At 38.4% G+C, this 22175-nt stretch overlaps 1 protein-coding gene across 5 annotated transcripts in view; it reads left to right on the top strand.

The window, feature by feature from the left end:
- The window catches only part of CCDC171 (coiled-coil domain containing 171), a 204713-nt gene that overhangs the window by 79474 nt on the left and 103064 nt on the right, over window positions 1-22175 (top strand). For all 5 annotated transcript variants that reach the window (XM_045021612.1, XM_045021613.1, XM_045021616.1 and 2 more), the window contains 6 exons: window positions 1035-1202; window positions 3270-3458; window positions 8818-9322; window positions 10095-10211; window positions 20125-20351; window positions 20993-21175. In XM_045021612.1, coding sequence (XP_044877547.1) covers window positions 1035-1202; window positions 3270-3458; window positions 8818-9322; window positions 10095-10211; window positions 20125-20351; window positions 20993-21175 — 1389 coding nt within the window. The remainder of the gene's footprint in view (window positions 1-1034; window positions 1203-3269; window positions 3459-8817; window positions 9323-10094; window positions 10212-20124; window positions 20352-20992; window positions 21176-22175) is intronic.

Raw genomic sequence — 22175 nt, 5'->3', positions numbered from 1 at the left:
GAAGACACAGTATTAATTGCAGTTGCACTGGAAGTGGGGTTGGGGGGAGATGGGGAGAGTCCTTAATACCTTCATGAAGTCTCATGATTTCTTGACTTAGTACCCGATCCAATATCCATTGCTTTCAGTGGGCATTGTTCCATTGGTTGAATGGGCTTTGGATCAGAGCCCTAGTTGTGGTGTTGGAATCATCTTTGATTTGTCATAATTTTAAGTTGCTAGACTTCATAGATGGACTAAATAGATGCATAAACCGATTCTGATCTCACTCTGGTGTGAATAAGTACTAACACTACTGAAGTCCATTCAGTATGCTGTAGTGTAAAATCCAATGTAAATGAGATCAGGATCAGGCTTGTAGAGTTTAACTGATGCTCATAAAAACCTGTTTTGTACAGTTAGGTGTTCACATATAATCCATGAAAAGAACAAACATCAAATCAAATTATTTAAAAAATGTGCTTCTGTTTTAAAAATAATCTAATTTGGTGTTTGTATAGTCAAATTTTGTGCTGCCATGCTAATTAACTTTTTTTGTTAATATATACTGTACATGTTATGTTATGCTATATACTGGAAGCAGGTATAATTTGTATAGAACTTCAGTCCAGTGGAATAAGTGTGTGTGGTGGTGGGGAGAGATTTTAAACATTAGTTACCTGTAAAATGACACAATAATTTCATATACTTAGTTAAAGAAATGAAGGAATCAATTCTGTAAATATTTATTACAGGCATGGTATTTACTATCATGAGGATTGTAGGGAAATACGTATTTCTACATTATATCTAGTTAAACTCAGTTTACAAAATCTTTTTCTCTTCTGATTTTGTTAATGAATTTGGACACATTAAGAATGGTTCTCTTGAAATTGAAATAGAATTTCAGAATATGAGTAATTCTGTCTTTTCAGATGTGTACAGAACACACAAGACTTGTGTGCATGGTGTATCTCTGTAGAGTCTAATATTAGAGTCAAAAGCTAGTCTAATATTTATATACAACAGTTATTTTTTCTTTTTGTGTCTCACAGGAGAAGCTAACTTTCCTCCATACTTTATATCAGCATTTGGTAGCAGGCTGTGTGCTTATAAAACAACCAGAAGGCATCCTGGATAAATTCTCCTGGCCTGAGCTTTGTGCAATCTTGCAGGAGAATGTTGATGCCCTGATCTTAGACCTCAGCAGGGCTAATGAGAAGGTAACTGTCCTCAGGCGCCAGATACCTCTATTAAATTCAGTGACATTTGTCCACATCACAGTATCATTAAAAGGGACTGACATTCATCTTATTTCAAAAAGAATTTGGATGTTAATAATTCAATACCAGTAATTATGGCTTGTCTACAACTCAGTTTGATGCCATTGCTGTGGGCATGTAAATGTGACTGAAGTCTGTATGAAGTCTCTAAGCTCCACTTTCTGTGCAGGACATGCTAATACTACTAGCCAGTATTAGCCACAGGGACCTAATTAAAAGAAAATAAATTAATCTTACTGATGAAGCAATTCAAAGAACTTAGTCATTTATACTAATAAACCAACTCTTTATCTTAGCATAAAAGAGAAACAAAATACAGGAGCATCATCTTAAAACCATTTGCTTGTGAATCAAAATCCTGTTTTTAAAAAATATAATTATTTGGTTATGGCATTTATAGTCTGAAATATAATTCATTTAGAACCAGCATTATGAATTTAAAAACTATAAAAAAAAATTGTTTTGGGGGGGACACAATACTTTTATGGGTGATTTCATATTTCATAAGGCTAAGTCTGTTCAAAAGAAACATATTTTTCAGAAATCTGTTTTGTTACAATAAATTAAACTGGCTCAGCAGACATATGCTGCTCCTAAGGATTTCCATTCATGTTCTGGCTCCATTGATCGGGTCAGCACTATGTTTCTGTGGTCTAGAAGAAAGATTCCAGATCTTGGTTATGCTGACATTTGCTCTTGAGGGACAAGAAGGGAAAAACTTTCATGAGTTTTTCATCTGTTGGACTTATGAACACTCTCTCTTGGCTCAAGTTCAAGAACAGGGTTGCTTACAGTTAATCATTTTGACTCTGCCACTATTAGTAAATATCCCAGCAGTCAATGGAAAACATAAACAGGGTTTGGTTAGACAAAGATGTGGATCATGCAGATTAAATGTGGAGGAAACACCTCCTTTGTCCTTTCAGAGAAAACAGAACAACAACAACAAAATTACTGGTAGTTTTTAAGTACAGACGCCCCCCGGGTTACGCAAACCCGTCTTACGCAAATCCGCACTTATGGAAAAAGTTTCATAAGCTAGAAATAGGAGGGTTTTTTATTTGTTTGCATAATTCTTGGGTATACGTTTCTGACTTACACAAAATTCAAGTTACGCAAGGCGTTCCGCAATGGAATGCTTGTGTAAATCGGGGAGCGTCTGTACAGTAGCTGAGATGGGCCAGCAAGTGTTTTCAGTGATATTTCAGGCACATCAGCTTCTTAGAATTTAACAGGCAGTGTTGTCTGCTGCATCTCTTAGCAGAGATTTTTCACCTGCAATTCTGTACAATGTATAGAAAAGAATATTGACCATACGTTTAAATTCAGTATTGAAAAATGCAGGCATGCCTATTTGAGATACATTCTTGAATGAAAACACAGTTCCATTTAGCTTTAATAGAAGTTGCACAGCTAAAGCATCGATCGCTAAGTTATACCCCTTAATCTGCTCATGGAAATGCATCATAAAATTAACAAACTTGCCTGTGAAAAGAGGCATCATGTGTACAGTAAAGCTCTCTTAAATTGTTTTAATACTCAGAAAATACAAGTAATGCTTTGGTTTTCAAATAAAACATTACATAAAAATGCAACCTCTGATTTTTCATTATCACTTAACTTGCTGTATGATTATTGTGCTAGGATTATTAATTATATAGCACCATAAATGTTCTCTGCACATTTCAAAACAAATAAGGTTCCTGTCCAGAAGAATTCTGACACAGACCCAAATGAAACCTGGGCATCTGTTCAGCTACAGGAGTGTATAGAGATGACAACATTGATGAGATCACCATAGGTTGGATTTTTTTGGAAGAAGTGGGTTTTAAAGACAGATATGAAGCAGGAGATCTATGACATGCTTAGCTTTTTACTTCTGTGCTGTCTGAAGAAAATGCATTCAAGGTCTTCTGCCAAAAGAATCTTTCATTAAAGTAGGATTTAAATCAAACGCAAAGGGGCATTTTTGTTTAATAAATCTTTTTTAAAATTCCTATGATGCAGATATCTCATCTAGAATATATTTGCAAGAACAAGTCTGATACCATGAGGGAACTTCAACAGACCCAGGAAGACACTTTTAACAAAGTGGCTGAGCAGATGAAAGCACAGGAAAGCTGTTGGCAGAAACAGAAAAAGGAGTTGGAGCAGCAGTACTCAGGACTCCTTGGGGAAGTTCATGCAAGGGCACAGGTACTGTACTTGTTCCAGAAAGCTCTAAATGTCTACATTTTTCTTTAAACTGGTTTGGAACTCTAAATACAGAAATAATATACTAAATATTTAAAGTTGCTTAGGAATTTGGTATATATTTTTTTTATTTTAAGTATTCTTTTACTATTAACTTTTACTTACTTTAGGAAATGAATGACTTTCTGTTAAAACATTCCTGAAATGCATTGCTTAATTAGATCCTGCAGTTGGATTTCCTTTTTTTTTTTTTGGAAGAGATTAAAGCTATACCGTGAAAAGATAGATTTCTTTGTAGAATTACATAGAGCCCCAGTTGCTTTTTCCAATATGACCCCCCCCCCCCTTCTGAGAGTTTGTAGAATAACAGTGATTTGAATTCACTGTGGAATGAAATTAAGTATATAAATTCTGAACCCAGGAGCAAATTAGTAGTAGCGGTAACAATGTTAAACAGTGAAATAGTCCCCTTTGTTTCAGGCACTACAGTGAAACAAATAACTGTGACTTTAGTTATGTTCACTGAGCTTGAAGTTTAGTGTTTTTATGAAAGGTTGAAGATGGTCAGCTCTGGAAACTCAAGTTCTCTCTGGGCAGATGAAAGCTACACACGCTGACCTGCCAGTGTGCCTCAACCCTCACCAGGATGGTCCACTTCGTGTTGAGAAGATGGTTCTTTGCTCTTTTAGCTTTTTACTTCTCTATTGAGACTGAAGTGTTAGGGTTTTTTTTCCTCTTTTCTTTACCAACTTGGATGGGACTCAAGTCAATTACTTATAGGTAGAGGTTCCTATATCTCAGTGCCAATGCAGTCCCTGACTCACCCCCCTCAACTGTCCTGCTGATGTGGTATGATTGAAAGGGGACCTGATTAATTGAACTTTCCTGAGAGGGAGTTCAGCTTTCAAAAGTTTGGGAAATGCTGTGTTATGCCAAATTCAGGATGTCGTCTTCAATTTATGAATAGGACCCTACCAAATTCATTGCAATGAAAAACGCATCACGGACCATAAAATCTGGTCTCTTATGTGCTTTTACCCTGCACTACACAGATTTCATGGGGGAGCCCAGGGTTTCTCAAATTGGGAGTCCTGACCCAAAGGGAGTTGCAGGAGGGTCGCAAGGTTATTTTAGGGGGATCGGGATATTGCCACCCTTACTTCTACACTGCCTTTAGTGCTGGGTGGCTGGAGAGCAGCAGCTGTTGGCCAGGCACCCAGCTCTAAAGGCAGTGCCCCACCAGCAGAAGCGCAGAAGTAAGGGTGGCAATACCATACCATGTCGCCATTACTTCAACACTGCTGTCTTCAGAGCTGGGTGGCCAGAGAGTGGTGGCTGCTGACTGAGGGCCCAGCTCTGCAGGCAGCAGCACAGAAATAAGGGTGGCAATACCATACTTGCCATCCTTAATTCTGCGTTGCTGCTGGTGGTGGCTCTTCCTTCAGAGCCGGTCTCCTGGCCAGCAGCCGCCACTCTCCTGCTGCCCAGCTCTGAAGGCAGCGCCACCACCAGCAGCGCAGAAGTAAGGGTAGCAGTACCACAAGCCCTTCCACAATAACCTTGCCCCCCCCCCAACTCCTCTTTGGGTCAGGACCCCTACAATTACAACACTGTGAAATTTCAGGTTTAAATAGCTGAAATAATGAAATTTACTATTTTTTAAACTCCTATAACCATGAAATTGACCAAAATGGATTGTAAATTTGGTAAGGCCCTATTTATGAATGAGCAGGACAAGAGGTAAATGCAGGGTGTGAATTCTTGTTCCTGAGCCCTGTTTTTCCTTCTTCTCCATCCTGTGTAGTCACACCTGTCTGGAGTGGGTTTAAACCTCTATCATAGCAGAATGGTTGCTTATTTTACACACACTTTGTGCAGATATAAATGACTACAAGGTGTAAGGCAGCAGAGAACCAGACCATGGTCTACAGTTCTCAGGGTTCTCCATGACTGTATCCTTGGACATTGACAATGCAGGGTTGCTCTTAGCCATGTTTTTGCACCATTGCTTTTGCATTTTTAGGGAAATTGGTGCTGGATCTGAATTTGACCCAACATGTTTGGGAATCAGGCCTTTTTAAAATATGATTTTTGTATATATTCTCCTGTGTATCTCAGTGATGAATGCTAGACTCTTAACATTTTCTTTTGCATGGAGAAAAATGATGACTGTTTTTGATTTATTTTTTCAAGTAAAGAAATAAACACTGTTAAGTAGTAATGGCACAAAATGAGAATACTGCTGACACCAGCAGAAAAATATTATAATATTTTGCTCTTGTATAGTGTCTTCCACCCCAGGATCTTAAAGTGCCTTACAAACATTAATGAATTAAGCCTTGCAAGACCGCTTTGAGATAGGAAATTATCATTAAGCTCATTTGATATTCACCCTGCTTCCTTCCAGACATTCACTGCTGAAGATTATTTAAAAGTTTAAATAAGGGACTTACAAGCTGTGTTTAATTTTGCAGGCAGTATCAGTATTAGTATATAACATTGTGAACTGTCTCTGCACAGAGGTACACCTTGGAAATCTTTTGATGAGGTCATCAGATTAATTGACAGCTGTGGCTGTATAGCAACATGAGTAATGCTACTTTGAGACTTTTGGATGGTTAGTATTGCATTGGTGCAGGAAGCCTTTCAAAGTGCAATGTAAGATTTCAAGAACTGGCTTTTTAAAATACAACAGTGCAATTTGGAAGCTTTGTGCCAGTATTGTAATAACACCTGGCAGTGCTGCTGTCCTCATCCTGTAGCATTCAGGGCCCCTGATCCCAACTGGGGTCTTTGGGTGCTGCTAGATAATACTCTACAACTGTTGCTCTCAGTTAATTAGATGATGTAATTAGAAAGCAGGTTAGGGTTGCCAACTTTCTACTCACACAAAACTGAACACCCTCGCCTTGCCCCCTGGCCTGCCCCACTCCTCCTCCAAAGCCCCGCTCCTGCCCCGCCCCTTTTCTGAGGCCCCACCCCCACTCACTCCATCACCCCTCCCTCCGTTGCTCACTCTCCCCACCCTCACTTACTTGCTCGTTTTCACTGGGCTGGGGCAGGGGCTTGGGGTGCGGGAGGGGGTGAGGGCTCTGGGGTGGGGCCAGGGATGAGGGCTTTGGGGTGCAGGAGGGGTGCTCCGGGCTGGGGCCCCCTGGCTGCCACAAGGTGTAGCAGCTGGAGCAGGGACATGCCACTGCTTCCGGGAGCCGCACGGAGCCACGACAGGCAGCCTTAGCCCCACTGTACCATGGACCGGACTTTTAATGGCCCGGTGAGCGGTTCTGACTGGACCCACCAGGGTCCCTTTTCAACCAAGCGTTCCGATAAAAAACGGACACCTGGCAACCCTAAAGAAGGGTCAGTGTTCTTCTGCGGAGCAGAACCTCTCGAAGTGGCCTTGTCACAGAGTACTAGCAAACAGGGATGGCTGTAGATGTGTTAGAGGATGCCTCAGGCTCCTCATTGGTAGCTGGACTTAAAATGAATGTAACTTCCAGTGCTTTTGTGGGAAGAGTAAGGTCCTCCATTTTGATGTTCATAGGGTCACCTCTGACCTTGAGCAGGGTCTGCCAATAAATTCCTTCAATCTGAAATTAAAATATACATTTGGAAATGTCTGTTTTGAGAAACCTAATGAATATGTGGAATGTACTCCCTTGTCTCAGAAATGTCATTTCTTCAGAATGTGTGCAGACTTGTAAGAAATATCCTGTGATTTCCTAATATCCATTACTGTGAGTAATTAACTGTGTTTGCTTTTGTTTTTTCCCCACTATTTTAGTGGGCTCCACTACAACTAATATATGTTATGGCTTTAGATGCATTGATATCTGCGAAGATATTGGGATAGAAACAAAAACCTAAAGCTATTAACAAAAAGAGGAATCTTAATTTCAGCTCTATTAGAAATATAACAAGGTTTGCAAAATAAGAAAGGAAAAAAAATCCTCTAGGGAGAGAAAATATTTCCTTGTTGGTTTGGCATGTTTTATTAAGAAGCGTGATTTTTACAGAAGAAGCAGGTGAACTAGCTGAGGACTTTGCTATATTGCAATTGTATCAAAAGTAACTTTTGTAAGATATAAAAATAAAATAGTTGAAATACAATGAAACCTTTTGAAGTCCAAGTGTCATTAAGTCTCTAGTTTGCAATCTGTCTTCTTGCCAACATAAAGGATAAGGACCCAGCAAGAAATAGGATAAAATAGAGTTCTACTCTCCAGGGGAGTGTCTAATTTTTGTTAATGAACTTGAAGTTCACAGAGTTCTTTAACCCAGTAAGGCATCCCTCAAAGCTCATACGCTCCAGGAAGTCAGCCCGCCGCTCTTAAAGGAGCTAACCCTGCTATTTCTCTCAAAAAAAATGTACTTTTAAGTTTCTAAGAAGATATTAGAAACAATGTAGAGTAAGAGAGAAACAATTAAAAATCATTGTAAAAGTGAAAACAGATGTAGCTTCATTTTTTAAACCAGTGCTTATGGTTAAAGAATAATTTCTATACTTCTACAATATATTTGAAAGATTTTAGGTTTTGTTCCTTTTCTCATCTTGAAAAATTTTAAAAATAAGTTTTAAACAGAGTACACGATTCCAGTGCTGGTATTTCATAGACCTATAGGGATTGCACTTTAAATGTGCTTACTTAAAGGCTGGCCTGTCAGCTCTGAGGGTTAGGAACCATAAATTGATTTCCAAATCCAAATTACCTTTTTAGTGCCTTCCTGACACACTATCAGCTAGTATTTGGTTCTTGCAGAATAAGTCCTGTAAATAATGCAGTAGTCCCAAAAGACTTCGTAGATGAACAAACTTCCTTTTAAAGTAGAATACTGATGCAATAAATCCTGTAAATTAAATTATAAAATTAATCCAGTTAATGCATTTCTACATAGTAGAAATACTAAAATAAGTGTTTCTTCTCATTTAACTTGTCTTTTACTTTGAAGAGCAACATAGTTGTTCTTTCTAAAAATTGGACCTAGTGTTGCTCGCAGATAAGCTGATTGAGGATACTATGCTATCTTCTATCACAATAACGAGAATTAAAAATTGGAGTCCATATTCTTGTTGGAGAAGCATGGTAAATTATGGCTATAACACTGTTGTGCTTCCATAGTTACTGAATGATTGTCCTCCAAAGATAGAGAAAAGTTAAACTAATTCTGTTGACATACCTGAATATGATCATTTCTATTGTGATTCTTTTATTTAAATCACTGCCATATTCGATCTGAACAGAAGAGGAAAAAAATGGAATAAATAAGCCTTTTCTTTCACCTTTAGTTAGTGGAGAGTTCAGTAGATATTTCTCTATTTTAAAAATTATGCTCTAGTTTAAATCCACTTTTATCTTTACAGAAATATCAAGAAACTGCAGAAAAAGCCAAGGAAAGATGTTCTGTCATTGAAAAAGCACGAGAGCAGTTGGTCCATGAAAATTCACAGTTGAAAAGTATATTAATACAGACACAAAAGGAACATACATCTCTGCTGGCTGCCTGTGCACTCATGAGTGGTGCCTTATATCCTCTGTACAGCCGATTATGTGCCTTATCTACACAAAGAGACTTTCTCCAGGATCAGGTCCACACCTATGAAGTACTCAAACAGGAAATTAGGACTCTGGTCTATGCTATGTCTGATGTAGAGGAAAAGAGGCAGGATGAAGCGAAGATAAAGAAAAAGCATTTCAAAGGCATGATACATGTATTCCGGAAAGGTGTTATTGCAGTTCTGGCAGCACACAGACTTCAAATTTTGGGACAGTCAAGTAGCTCTCTTTTCTCCTGGGTAGATGGTTTCAAAGAAGGCATAGGAATCCTAGTTTGCATAGGAGAGGCCAAGGGGAAACATAATCTATCAAGTAAGATAATTGATTTGTTCTTTTATAATGTTATATCAGATTGCACTGTTGGTGCTTAACTTATTATGTATTATTTGTTTATCTGTTTAATAATAACGTGTAAAGACAAATATAATGCTGACTTGACTTGAAAAAATATTTGTATGCACATATTGAATGTGAGGCTCCCCCAAATACAAATATTTTCTGTTTATTGAATAGCTGAAAAAGAAGGTGGTGCTGCGTGTGTATATATATATAATATCAGAGATCTGTGATAGATTTATATTCCCTTTCCAGAAAAAGAAGTTGCAAACATTTCAGTATTATGCTACCTGGTTCACTGCCCTGTGAAGTCTCCAAACAAATAGAGATCCAGAGAAAAGGTCCTGATTAAAAAGCCAAAGTGCTAATCTACGTTATGTGTATTTCCTATTAAAAATAAAATAGTATTAGTATGGGATTATTAAATCTTCATTTGCAGAGTACAGTAACTGTAAAGACATTGTACATTTACTGTAGTATGAAGGTAAACAAAAACATATTTACTCATTTTATGGTTTCTCCGAGTCAGAGGGAGTGATAAACAAAAGAACAAATAATTATTTTCCTATTTAACAGCTGAAGGTGGCATAGTGCATGTGAACACCATCTAAAATTTCTTGAAAGAAAAGTGGAATCCTGGCATGAATTTTGTGTAAACTTTATTTTGATCCATTTCTTAAACAACTGAAGATTGTAGTGTACCATCTAACTCATCCAATGTTACTTTTTATTACATTTTGTTTCACAGAACACCAAAAGGAACAAATCCACTGTCTTCAAGCACTCAACTGGTTTACTAGTTCTGACCTTCTTGCTGCAATAATCAGTTCCGTGGCTGAATTACAGGAAGTTGTTAGCAAAACAGGTAATTGTTAAATATATTGTTGTAGTAGAGAATATAAAAAGTGGTATGTTATGTGATTTCCTACTGAGGATTTTATATCTTCAGATGTCTTCTCTTCTGGCTCAAATTTCTGGAGGTAGAAAGTTGTTAGGGGAGTCAAATTTTCTTTATCTTTATTGGTAGTTGTGCTTGTGTTTTTCCTTTTGGATGCTTTTGCATCTACATATCCACACCACATATACATGCTCACAGGGCCGGTTCCAGGCACCAGCTTAGCAAGCAGGAGCTTGGGGCGGCCACTCCTGAGTGGGGCGGCCACTCCTGAGTGGGGCGGCACGTTCAGGTATTCGGCGGCAATTCGGCAAATGGTCCCTCACTCGGAGCGAAGGACCTCCCGCTGAATTGCCACGGATCGCGATCGTGGCTTTTTTTTTTTTTGGCCGCTTGGGGCGGCCAAACCCCTGGAGCCAGCCCTGCATGCTCACATGTGGTAGTATGTAAATAATAACCCTATGTCACATGTGGTCAGTACTTCTGAATACTTAATAGCAAAAGCAGTAGTTACTTAAGATTGTATCACAAAATGAAGCTGTGAATATGATAGGGTTAACTTTAATATATAACGCATATTTAATGTTTCCTGTCCTTTTAGCATTAGTTTAAATCTGGCTTCTATATGTTTTGTTTGTTTGCCTAACAATGCAGTAATTGCTTACTTAGGCCTGGTCTACCCTGGGGGGGATCGATCTAAGTTATGCAGTTTCAAATTAGGGAGTAGTTCTGAAATTCTTTCTGTAATATTAAAGAGATAAAGTGACCACTTTCCCTAATATTAGTGAGGTACAAGTGCATGAGACTCACAAGTAGTAGCTTGCTACTTTGGTAGATGCTCTCAACTGCACTAAACATTTGTTAATTAAAGATGATCGTAAGACAACTCCTTAAATCTCATTAATTGTAGAATGGTCAAAAGCAGCCAACGTTTACTACTGGCCTATTCAGAGAAACTAATCTTGTGTATAGAAAGCCAGTAATTCCTGAGTTCAATCCCACCTCTCCTACTGACTCAGAGTGTGGTTTTGGGCAAGTTACTTCACCTTCCTTCCTGTGCCTCATCTATTTTCAATGGCTCAGACACAGGTTTGATACGGGAGTGGGTGGGTGAGATTCTGTGGCCTGCATTGTGCAGGAGGTCAGACTAGATGATTATAATGGTCCCTTCTGACCTTAAAGTCTATGATTCTATGATTCTATCTGTGTACATGGGAATAACAACATTTCACAGCCTCATAAGAAGGTTCTGAAAATTAATTTGATTGTATTTAAACTACTTTTAAAAAGTTGTAGATATAGCCTGATAGTCTGGGAGCAAATCTCATTCCGTGAACAGCTAGCTATAGAAAGGTAATTTGTGTTGGAAAAATCTACAGAATCATAATTTCAATGGTGTTCACCCTCTGTGGTGTGGTAAGAGGGGACTTGCTGCCTACCCAGCCCTGGGTCTTCTGGTTGGTGGACATTTTGATGATGCATCATTGGAAATGGGTCAAGTTAGGTATTATCCAAAAGCCCCATCTCCCATGACCACAATGGTACCAAACATGACAAACCTGAAACAACTATGAAGATATATGTTTGAGAAAATGTTTAAAAATCAAAGTTTTTTTTAAATTATACTCGAACCCAGAGATGCATTGCTTACATAAAAAAAGACATTGATCTTTGGTAATCCTGGGTAAATTACTGTTGACATATAAGACTGAAAACATTTATTCATCAAAGTCATCATAACTGTTGTCTCTATCTAGGGCATCAAACCACTGCTAGACATACTGTCACACTGATCCTCATCAGTGCTCCAATAGCACATCTTTGTACAAGGCAGGTTGCTAGCCAAATATTTTCAGGGTGATGAGCTTCTGGTCTTTGCACAAAAACATTTGATTGGCTAAAGGATTAATCTGGGAGCTCATGGTATTTCACACATAACTGGTGTGACTGGTCCTTCCTCCCAGACCCATCCATGCTCAACAGGGGAAGGTAGGCTTGAATGTGCTCAATCATTCCTGAGCCATTCCATTGCTTGACAGTTTTCTCTCTTGATAGCAGGTATAAATGCTCCCCTCGTTGGTGGTAATTTTTTCTGTCTGCTTCTTGGAAAATATCCACCAGCATAGCTCTGCAAGTATCTTAATGTTGTCTTCTAATGATGAACTATCCATATGAATGTCTCCAGTGCATTTGTGACCTCATCAGTGACTATCTCAGCCATTCCAAGCAGCTTCAGAGTGAGGAAATAGTCTTTAGAGGCTGAATCAAATGCCTTCCAGTAAGGTAATTTGGCCTTTTCAGCCAACATTCGAGCAGTGTCACATTCTGAACAGGGGTGCTGGAACAGTTTGTATAGTGGGAGTGCTGAAAGCCATTGAACCAAACTGTAAACCCTGTGTATAATGGAAACCACCTCAAGCCAGGAGGTGCTCCCGTACCCCCAGCATCTCTAGTTCCAGCACCTATGATCCTGAAAGGGCATGGATTCCTAATAGCTTTTCATGGTCCGTGTCACAGGAATACATCTCTGAAGGATATACAAGTCATTCTGTTCCCCAGCAGCAGGCACAAAAACAGAATCTTGCAGAAGTCTTGGGTAGCATCACACAGAGAACACTAGAACCTGTGTTTTGTGCAAAAATCTGGAGTTTAATAGACCTTCTCTCTCTCTGTAGCATTGATGGCATGCAAAATAATGTTAGTGTCAGTGTCATAGGTCTTCTCCCCAACTTGGAGCTGTTGGGTTCCAAGATGGGGACCTGCATGGACTCCTCTAAACTAAAATCCTAGTTTAGATCTGGTTTTCGCTGCCACCAGTTACGTTTAAAGTGGATAACACACTGCCTGTCCCCCAAGCTTCCCCTGGGGAACCCAGATTCAAACCCCTTGAATCTCACCAGAGAGAGAGAGAAAGCCAGTTCCCCTCCCCCCTTCCCTCTCTCCAGCCTGCTCCGGAGAGATTACACACCGAGTCAAATCCTTGACTCAACACAAAGAGGGACTCACCTCCCCCTCCCCTTCCGTAGTCCTGGAGAGAGATACCTTGATTCAAACTCCTTGAATCAAACAAAGAGGGATTCACTTTTCCCCCCTCCCCTTCCCCTGAAAATCCAAACAAGGGAAGAAATCAATCAAGTTCTAAAAAAGAAAAGATTTTATTAATGAAAGAAAAAAGTACACTATCTCTGTATTACCAGGATGCAAAAATACAGGGTCTAACTTATAAAAACTGGAGAGACTTCCCCCTCCCTCCTCCTCAGAATAATCAGTAACAGCAACAGAAATAAAGAATTTCCTTCAGCAAACACACAATTGCAAATGTAGAAATTAAATTATAAGATTAATTCGCCTTTCTAATACTCACTATACTGGATAGTAGGAAATACTCCAGGAGAACTTGAAGACATGTCTGGCCTCTCTTAGATCCAAAGAGAGCACACAACTCAAACAAAGAACACAGACAAAGCCTTCCCTCCACACGGATTTGAAATTATCCTGTCCCTTGATTGGTCCTCTGGTCAGGTGTTCCTCAGGTTACTGAGCTTGTTAACCCTTTACAGGTAAAAGAGACTTTAACCCTTAACTATCTGTTTATGACAGTCAGTCTCCTCTTGGAAACGGCTAAGAAACTCCACTGAACAGTGTGAGGCAGCAGCTTTATTAAGCTATGCGACAATGAAATTCTTTAGAGTTGTTCATATGCTGGAACATTTTTCCTGCAAAGTATGTGGTTAACTCATCCTTCATGTGAGTATGAGACATTGTGACATTGAAGATGTTTGTGGAATTGGTGATTTTGTATTGGACAGGTGCAATACCATGGAGTCTCTTCTTCTGGTAATATTTTAATTGATTTCTGTGCATACGTGTCAAACACAAGGTGGACTTCATCATAGGTCCAGTATTTATTTTCTCTGTAGCCTCATAATGAAGCCTACAGCCAAGTGATAGTTTTTGGTTTGTTGAAAGCTTGTACCTCAGACATACAATCTGTGATTGCTATGTTGAAAGGCCTCTGCTGGTATAAGAACCAGTCACATTGTCAGTCAGCGCTGGCTTAGAAGACCACACAAGATGTGCATAAGTTAGCTTTTCACCTGGCACATAATTGTTCCGTTGCATTTGATCATCGGTCATGGTACTACGGAGCAGGTGTACTTATTCAAAGTCTCACTTAGATTAATATAACGCTGAGAGCTGGACATAACTAAGAGACATGCAAACAATGACCTGTCTGTTCAGAGCACACCCTGAATGAACACCTAATTCTTCCTGAATGCTCTAACCAATGCTGATTGAAAGGCTACATTTCCAAATGAGCTATGTGCCTAAGCCATTCTCCGGCCACTACACTGTTTCACCAGTGCAAAGTGGTCCTAAACCAGTCACGTCCAACTTTGGAGGGTCTCTCTTGAATGGTGGAATCTCAAGAAGAATAGAGATACCGTGGTGGCTGCTACCTACCTCCCTGCCATCAGAGAAAAGAGGTCATGGTCAGAGTGTCCGTACATCCTGTAGAGCACTGACTGTTATAATAGCAGCCTTCAGGCTGCTTCAAATTTGTGTTAGGCACTGGACTGCTGCAGAACACAGCCAAGATTAGAGGAATACAAAGGCCACTTCCATTTCTGAGTTGTGCCTAGGGCCTTCCAACCACAGCTGAGGACCTTGGGTCCCATGGTGCTGTGCCCAGCTGTGCTTTGCAAACAATGAGCTGAAAGTTCTTAATCACCAGAGGCTTTAATATTTGATGTGTTCGGCATGGGAACGTAGGAATTGCCATAGCATGTCTGGCCCAGCGTTTGTGTAATCCCGTGTCATGTCTTTGACAGTGGACAGCACCAGTTGCTTCTAGAGGAAGGTACAGAAATCCCTGTAATGAACAATTTTGGAATAACCTGTCATCAAGGGAAGTTTCTTACTTACCCTGGAAAGTTAGTATTTTGCTAATGACCTAAAGCATGATGGTTTCTGTATCCCTTATATTTTAACATTTTTAGTGTACTCTGTATGTTCTCATTAATCAGATAAATGTTTAATCTTTTTTTAATCCTGGGGAACTCTTGACTTCACTGATATTTTGTGGCATGGAGTTACACAAATTAATTGTTTTGCATATGCAAGGAAACATTAGACTCTTTGCAATGTTCTTATGCTCCTTCATTGCTCTTTTCTCCCTGGTAGTCCTATAGTCACAAATGTTCTTTGACAGAAATTAAATATATCAGAAGTGAGGAAGCAGGACTGCAAGAAAGTAAAGAAAATTGAGGAGTAGAGACGTGATATACCCAAGATCAAACAGCAAATGGGCTCTAGAGAGCCAGGAACAGAACCAAGTCTCCTCACTTCCAGTTCTATGCCCTGTCCACCAGATCATCCTGATATCCAGTAATTCAAATTCACATCCCAACACTGCCAATTCAAGCCTTTTGGATTGCACTGTATGTCAAAATGCATAGGAGCCGTTTACACAGGAGTGCATGCATTCCTGTATCTGGACAATTGGCTGATCAATGACTGCACTTTAAAAAGGATTTCAAAGATAAATCGTATCAGCATTGAGGTGCTGAAATCACTAACTTTCTTATACTACTCAAATCCCTGGAATATATAGGAGTCCTGCTAGCAATTGTTTAGATAAAATCCTTTTTGTTTAAGAGTCAGACACTGTAGAATTCATGGGCAGAATAAAAGAGGCATGAGAAGGCCTCAGCGAAGAACCATGTGGAAATATTTGGTCTCATGGTCACAACAGCTTTTCTGATTCCCATCACATGTGTCTACTGAATTTGCCCTCAGAGTATCCTGACATCTAGCTGCTCATGTGTGACTCAGACTTTTGATCTTATCTAAGTGAAAGAAACCTTTCAAGAAACTTTGGCATGGTAAAAAAAAAAAAAAAGTAAATAAATTAAAATCAGAGGTAACATTTCAAAAGCACCTAAATGATGCAGCTTAAGAGCCTATCTCTCATTTTAAAAAGAGAACATAGGCATCTATGAGCCTAATTCTCATTAACAGTCAAAGGGATTTATGCTCCTAAATGCTTAAGACTCTTAAGTCACTTAGGAACTTTTGAAACTTTGAATCTAGTTGGTCAACCTATTTATATTTATAGCAGCGGCTCATTTGATATCTTTATGCACTTCTGGGTTTCCTCTTCCAAATATACTTCAGGGTACACTGCAAAGGGGAAAGTCACAGAAGTATTCAAAACTTCATTGAAGCAGCCAGACATACACAGGAGACAGGAGAAATGTGCAGGGTCTCTTTAAGAAACTTGTAAGTATGGACAAGTCAAAAAGACGGCAACATTGGGAATTGCAGTCATTTGGGAGGGGTTGAGGTAAAGGAAATGGACTGAATCCAAAGCTTTCAGGCAACACTGAGATTTTTTTGGAGGTGTGCTTTTTAGTTTGTTTTTGGTTTTGTTTTGTTTTTGTGTGTGTGGGAAAGGAAGGCAAACTGATGTGTGCTTTTGTTTTATTTTTAAATTTGAATTTTGGAGTTTTTCTCCTTTATAAACATTTCCCTATAAAACCTGTTTTCCTAATAGATTTGTCCTTATTTAGTCATGTAGTCTTAACAGTATAGGGTTGGAATGGTTTATCTTTAGATTTACTTAAAAAGGCCGGTAAAGTGCATTTTCTCTTTTTTTGTTTTTTTTTGTTTTTTTAATACAAATTGTACTTCATTAGCACTCAGAGGAACCAAGCAACAAATACAGATATTGTCTGCTGTAACATAAACTGAATTGCTGAAGCTTAATACGAATATTTCAGTTCCTCTATAGTATTAATCAGTTTATTCTTTCCTTTATTCTATTTCACTCAAAACAAAACAGAATTCTCCCTCCACCTGTCACGAGAGGAAGGTTTGCCGCTTTTCATTGCCTTTTGCTTCATTTGTTTAATAAAGAATTGATTGCTCTTTGTACTGTAACTTTATTTGTGGAAGCCATTTCTTACATGCTCATCACAACATAAATTATTTATTGCTTTTACTGTAATTCCCTGATAGTCTGTGGCCAGGTACTTAAAGTGTATATGTTCTTTTTCCACTTGTTATAGACATAGAAGAATACAATACCTTATGGAATTACACTGTATTCTCTTTTCTCCTTGCAAAACAGTCAGTAAATCACGCCAAAACATTTCTGTGTTTTAGTCAAAACCATTATTCATTAAAAATTAACTAGAGGTGATTGTGATGGGTTGGACTCCTTGGGAAGTCACCTGATGTGCTGAGGTACCACTGAGTCTACCTGTTCTGCTAACATGGGCCCCCTTTAACTTGTCTTGCTGAGCCAGGCTCTTAAAACCTCCTCTAACATACACACAGGCAGGGCCACACCCAGCTGCGGATCAGCTCTGGGAAGACTCAGCTTCAGGGATTTGCTCCAGCACTCAGATGTCCACCTCCCTTGGAGTGCAGACCCAAAGATATATTATGAAATTTGCCCCCTCCCTCAATGTGGAGAGAGGTGTGCACACTTGTTACCTCCCGTCCCCCCCCCCCCAGTTAGAAATTACAGAAACTGGGTTTAATAATAAACAAAACAATTTTTTAAACTATAAAAGGCAGATTTTAAGTGGTAAAAAGGGGTAACAAACAGAACAAAGCAGATTACTAAGCAAATAAAATCAAACACACAAATTAAGCTAGTTTCACTAAAGAAATTGGTTACAAATAGTATTTCTCACCCTAGATATTGTTGCAGGCAGTTTGCAAAGTTTCTGTGATTCAGAGTTCCAGTTATATTCCTTTTCAGACTAGACCCCTGTTTCAGTCTGGACTCCCCCCTTGCCTTCCTTTTTGCAGTCTTTCTTCTTGGGCAGACAGGCCATGGACAGGATTAGTCCTGTTTACCTTCCTGCCCACCCTTAAATAGGATTTACATAAGGCGGGAATCCTTTGTTTCCCAAACTTGCCCCCCCTTCCCTTACATTGGACAGTTACAGGAAGTCCCAGGTAATGTTTTAGTATCAGGTGACAAAACCACCCGACTCTGTAGGATCACAGCGTCCATGAGTCAGTGGCAGTATGGAGCGACCACAGGAAGGCCAAGCTTTTCCCAGTCTATTGTCCTCGCTGATGGGCCGTCCGCCCTGTCTGGCTTTTCCATTGTTGTTCCTGAAGTGTTAGCAGTGGGTGTCACCCAAAGTAGCATAATTGAAATACAGATACATAGTCAATATTCCTAACTTCAGATACAGAAATGATACTGGCATACAAATTGGATAATCACATTCACTAATTCATAACCTTTCCAATGATATATCACATAGCGATCTTGCATAAAATATATTTCAGGTATGTCATATTCATATCATAAGCATAAAGAATATGGAACGACATGTCACAGTGATGCTTTGATAGTTTGGGGAGCATAAAAACAAAGTTTCTCTGTGCTAATCTTCAAAATCAAAAGTCTACATATTCAGTCTGATGGCATACAAAATCTTTATTTTTTAAAGTGAAACCATCATTTCAAATTGCTACAATACATATGACGACAGAATATGGTGCAATGTAGATACATTATCATGCAAAGGGTATTTTGATTTGATCACGTGCTATAATATTCTTTGTTCACTTATGGTTGATTCTACCTGTATAATTTCGATAATGCTCTGGTACCCATTGTAAAGAATGCTCTAAAAGTCTTCATGTTCTATGTGTTTGAACCTTTTGATTTGATCCTTATAGTGTAAAGAAGAATTCTTTGTTTTAAAGAAGCTGTTTTGTTTTTTCTGCTTGTGCTTTAAAGAAAATATTTTAATTCACTACAGCAACAGGAGATCTGGTGTACTATTGAATGTAAATAAGTTCCTCCATGCTTGTCATCTTACACTGATAGTATCATAAGACAAGTAATGACAGATTAAGACCTGCCTAGCAGAGGGAAAACTAAATTACAAGACTTTTATTAAGGCATAAATAAACCTATTAACCGTTATCTGGAATACCAATTAGTAGAAGGAGCACTGACAATTTTATTTATCAACATTAAACACAATTATTAATTACAGACCTGACGAATCTAGCAGTAAGCAGGACATGTTGGGTGTGCTGGGGCCTTAAGTCCATTATATGAGAAGGATGATTACCAAAATCCTGTGGGAAAATAAGTAATTGTAGCTGTAAAATTTTAATTGCCTTGGAATAAGGTAAATTATATTCTCTTGTCTCAGAATATAAATAGTATGGCATTAAGGTACCAAGCCTCACTAGTTTTAAACAGCAAATTATTTAGACAACTATGCTGGAAAAAAAGAAGAAAATCAGTTATACATTTGCATTTTAAATATTGCAATAAAGTTATTTACCTTCTGCTGTCAAATGTGTGAACACATGCAAAGATATTTGTCATACAGTATGTAATTTGTGTGCATCAGAAACATTTGCATTTTATTAATCCAAAGGTTGGACTATACAAGAAAAAGGACTTAAAATACAGTATTGGAGGAGAACATAGAATTATTTGAAAAATTATATATTAACAAAACAGTTATTTTTGTTGGGCCAAGTTCTGCCCTCATGTTGGTACATATAACTCCAGTGGTAGTCAGTAGAAGCAGCACTTCCTATCTGAAGGTAGAATTTGGGCCAAATTCTCTACTTGGGGAAGACTCCTTTTGATTGGAATAAGAGCATTGTCTGAGTGCTAACATAATTCTTTTTTTTTTAAAAATGTATATAAATGTATATAAATGTAAAAGATTTAAGGCTCAAGCCCAGTGAGTTGAGTCTTCCTCCCTTAGGTCAATGGCAACATTCCCAACAATCTTATTCAGACATGTATGTTTTTATAAAATGAGAATAAGAAAGAACTTACTTTTAAAATATGTATTTCTCTCTTCTTTTTTTTTTTTTCTTAAAGATCCAAATTCCTGGCTTTGTGGACACTTACTCATAAGTGCAGCCAGGAATTCTTTTTCAAAACTCATGGACAAACTGAATGTACTAATGGAGACTATAGCAGTGGATAGCAGCAGGACCATCACATATGTAGAGAAGGACTCCTTGGTTCAAAGACTGGCTCGTGGACTTCATAAAATAAATGCACAGGCACTAAAAGCTGGACTAGGTGATAGAATACCCATTACAGTATGTGTATTTCTTGCTGATTTATATATATAAAATTTCACAGAATAATTATAGTAGAGCTTTCAAAATAGTTATGATGCTAATTTCATTTTCAGGTTGAGCTTCACAGCTGACTTTAATTTAACTAACTTGTATACAAATTAAATGACGATTTACACCTGAAAAGATTTGGCCCTGAATCGGTTACATCTTTCAATATAAAATTAAAGAATTATAAGGCATGAGATTTGGTTGTATTAAGCTTGAAATAATTTTTCTGTTCTAAATTCTGTCAAAATTGAATTTTCTTTGTAAGAACATCTTGTAACCCCTTTTGAAGTTAAGATTAATGATTTTGTTAAAAAATTTTTTTTGCCTTCTCTTCTTCCAGTGTACTTTGGTAATACAAAATACATGTTATGTTTTTGCAGAAACTCAGTTAAACTTCTTCTCCCCAAATATCTACTCTATGTATGTATGTATTTAGGAATTTTTCAATGACCCACAACAGCAGGTGAAATAGTGCTCTTTGTGTGTTAGTGTGTTGGTGGATGCATGCAGAATGAAAGCTTCATTTAATTTGCTTGGATATTAAATACTATTGATTTATTGCTAAAATAGCACATTTTATAGCACATAAAATTATTTCCGTTTACTAACAGAAAAGCATAGCGTCCTTGCAGAAGCAAATATTTGAATTTACACAAAGGCTGCATACAGCAGAAGTGGAACGCCGTTCACTACGCTTAGAACTCACAGAATTCAAACGGAATTTGAATGAGATGAAAAAAGAGGCTGACAAAGCCCAGAGCCTGCAAGAGCAATTAAATGCATTTAAGCAATCTGTAAGTATATTTAATTTAGAAAAGACTGGCTTAAAGGAAAGCCTCCTTTTACATATTTTTTATTTGTATTTTTTAGAAAAATAAGTATAAATCCAATTATTAACAGAATTTTCCAGAAAACTTGCTCCGTGAATGTCACCAAGCTGCAAGCCAGATGTATTAAAAAGTGACTCTTTTCCATAGGAGTTTCTTTTTATTTTGCAGAATGAGATATTTTGGGTGAATTACACGATTTGCTCTTTGACAGACCCAATTTTTCTTTCACATGCTGAAAATGTTCATTTCTGATTTACACACCATACAGAACATATATAGTCCCTCAAATAGGGCAGTCATGAATTTTTAATAAGTACGGTACATTCATGACAACATTGTACAGCATAAACACAATATTTTAAGCTCTGTTTTACTCTTGCTCCATATTCTGACACACCTCTTTACTGTATCTTTTTTTATGGGTCAAGTCCTGAAGCTAGTTTGTGTCAATAAGTGCAATCTTGAGAATAGTTTGTCTCTTGTGGGAGAGAATTTATGAAGATGATTTTACCACATCCCCAGCAGCCTGTATTTGCCAAACCCTCTCTCTGTGCCTCTTCCTGGAGCCACTGGATTTACTACAGCCATAAGGCTGTGTTGATCACTGTGGAGCTACAGCTGGTAGGGATGAAAGGGAGGGACTAAAAACAGGTCCCTTTATCTTTTAAAAAAACCCAAACTGTTTAGCACAGGATCAGTGGAATTACTTCAAGGGCTGTATCCTCCATCGTCTCTTGACTGTGCAGGGAGTGGAGGTTTTTTCAGACTGATGCGTCCTCATTGCAGATCAGAGACTGTTCTCCATTGTAACCACGTGACACTCTCCACAGCTGTCAGGGGGTAATTCATTCTCCTCTAGGAGGTTGGAGATGTACTGGGCATCTTCACCACCTCCCCTAACAGAACTCTGAGCTTGTTTCTGTAGAGGGCATTCAGATCAAGTCAATCTTCCTCCAGGAAAAGG

This window comes from Mauremys mutica, chromosome 6, assembly GCF_020497125.1.
Source record: "Mauremys mutica isolate MM-2020 ecotype Southern chromosome 6, ASM2049712v1, whole genome shotgun sequence".
Lineage (NCBI taxonomy): Eukaryota > Metazoa > Chordata > Testudines > Geoemydidae > Mauremys > Mauremys mutica.
This window is presented reverse-complemented; position numbering and strand designations above follow the sequence as displayed.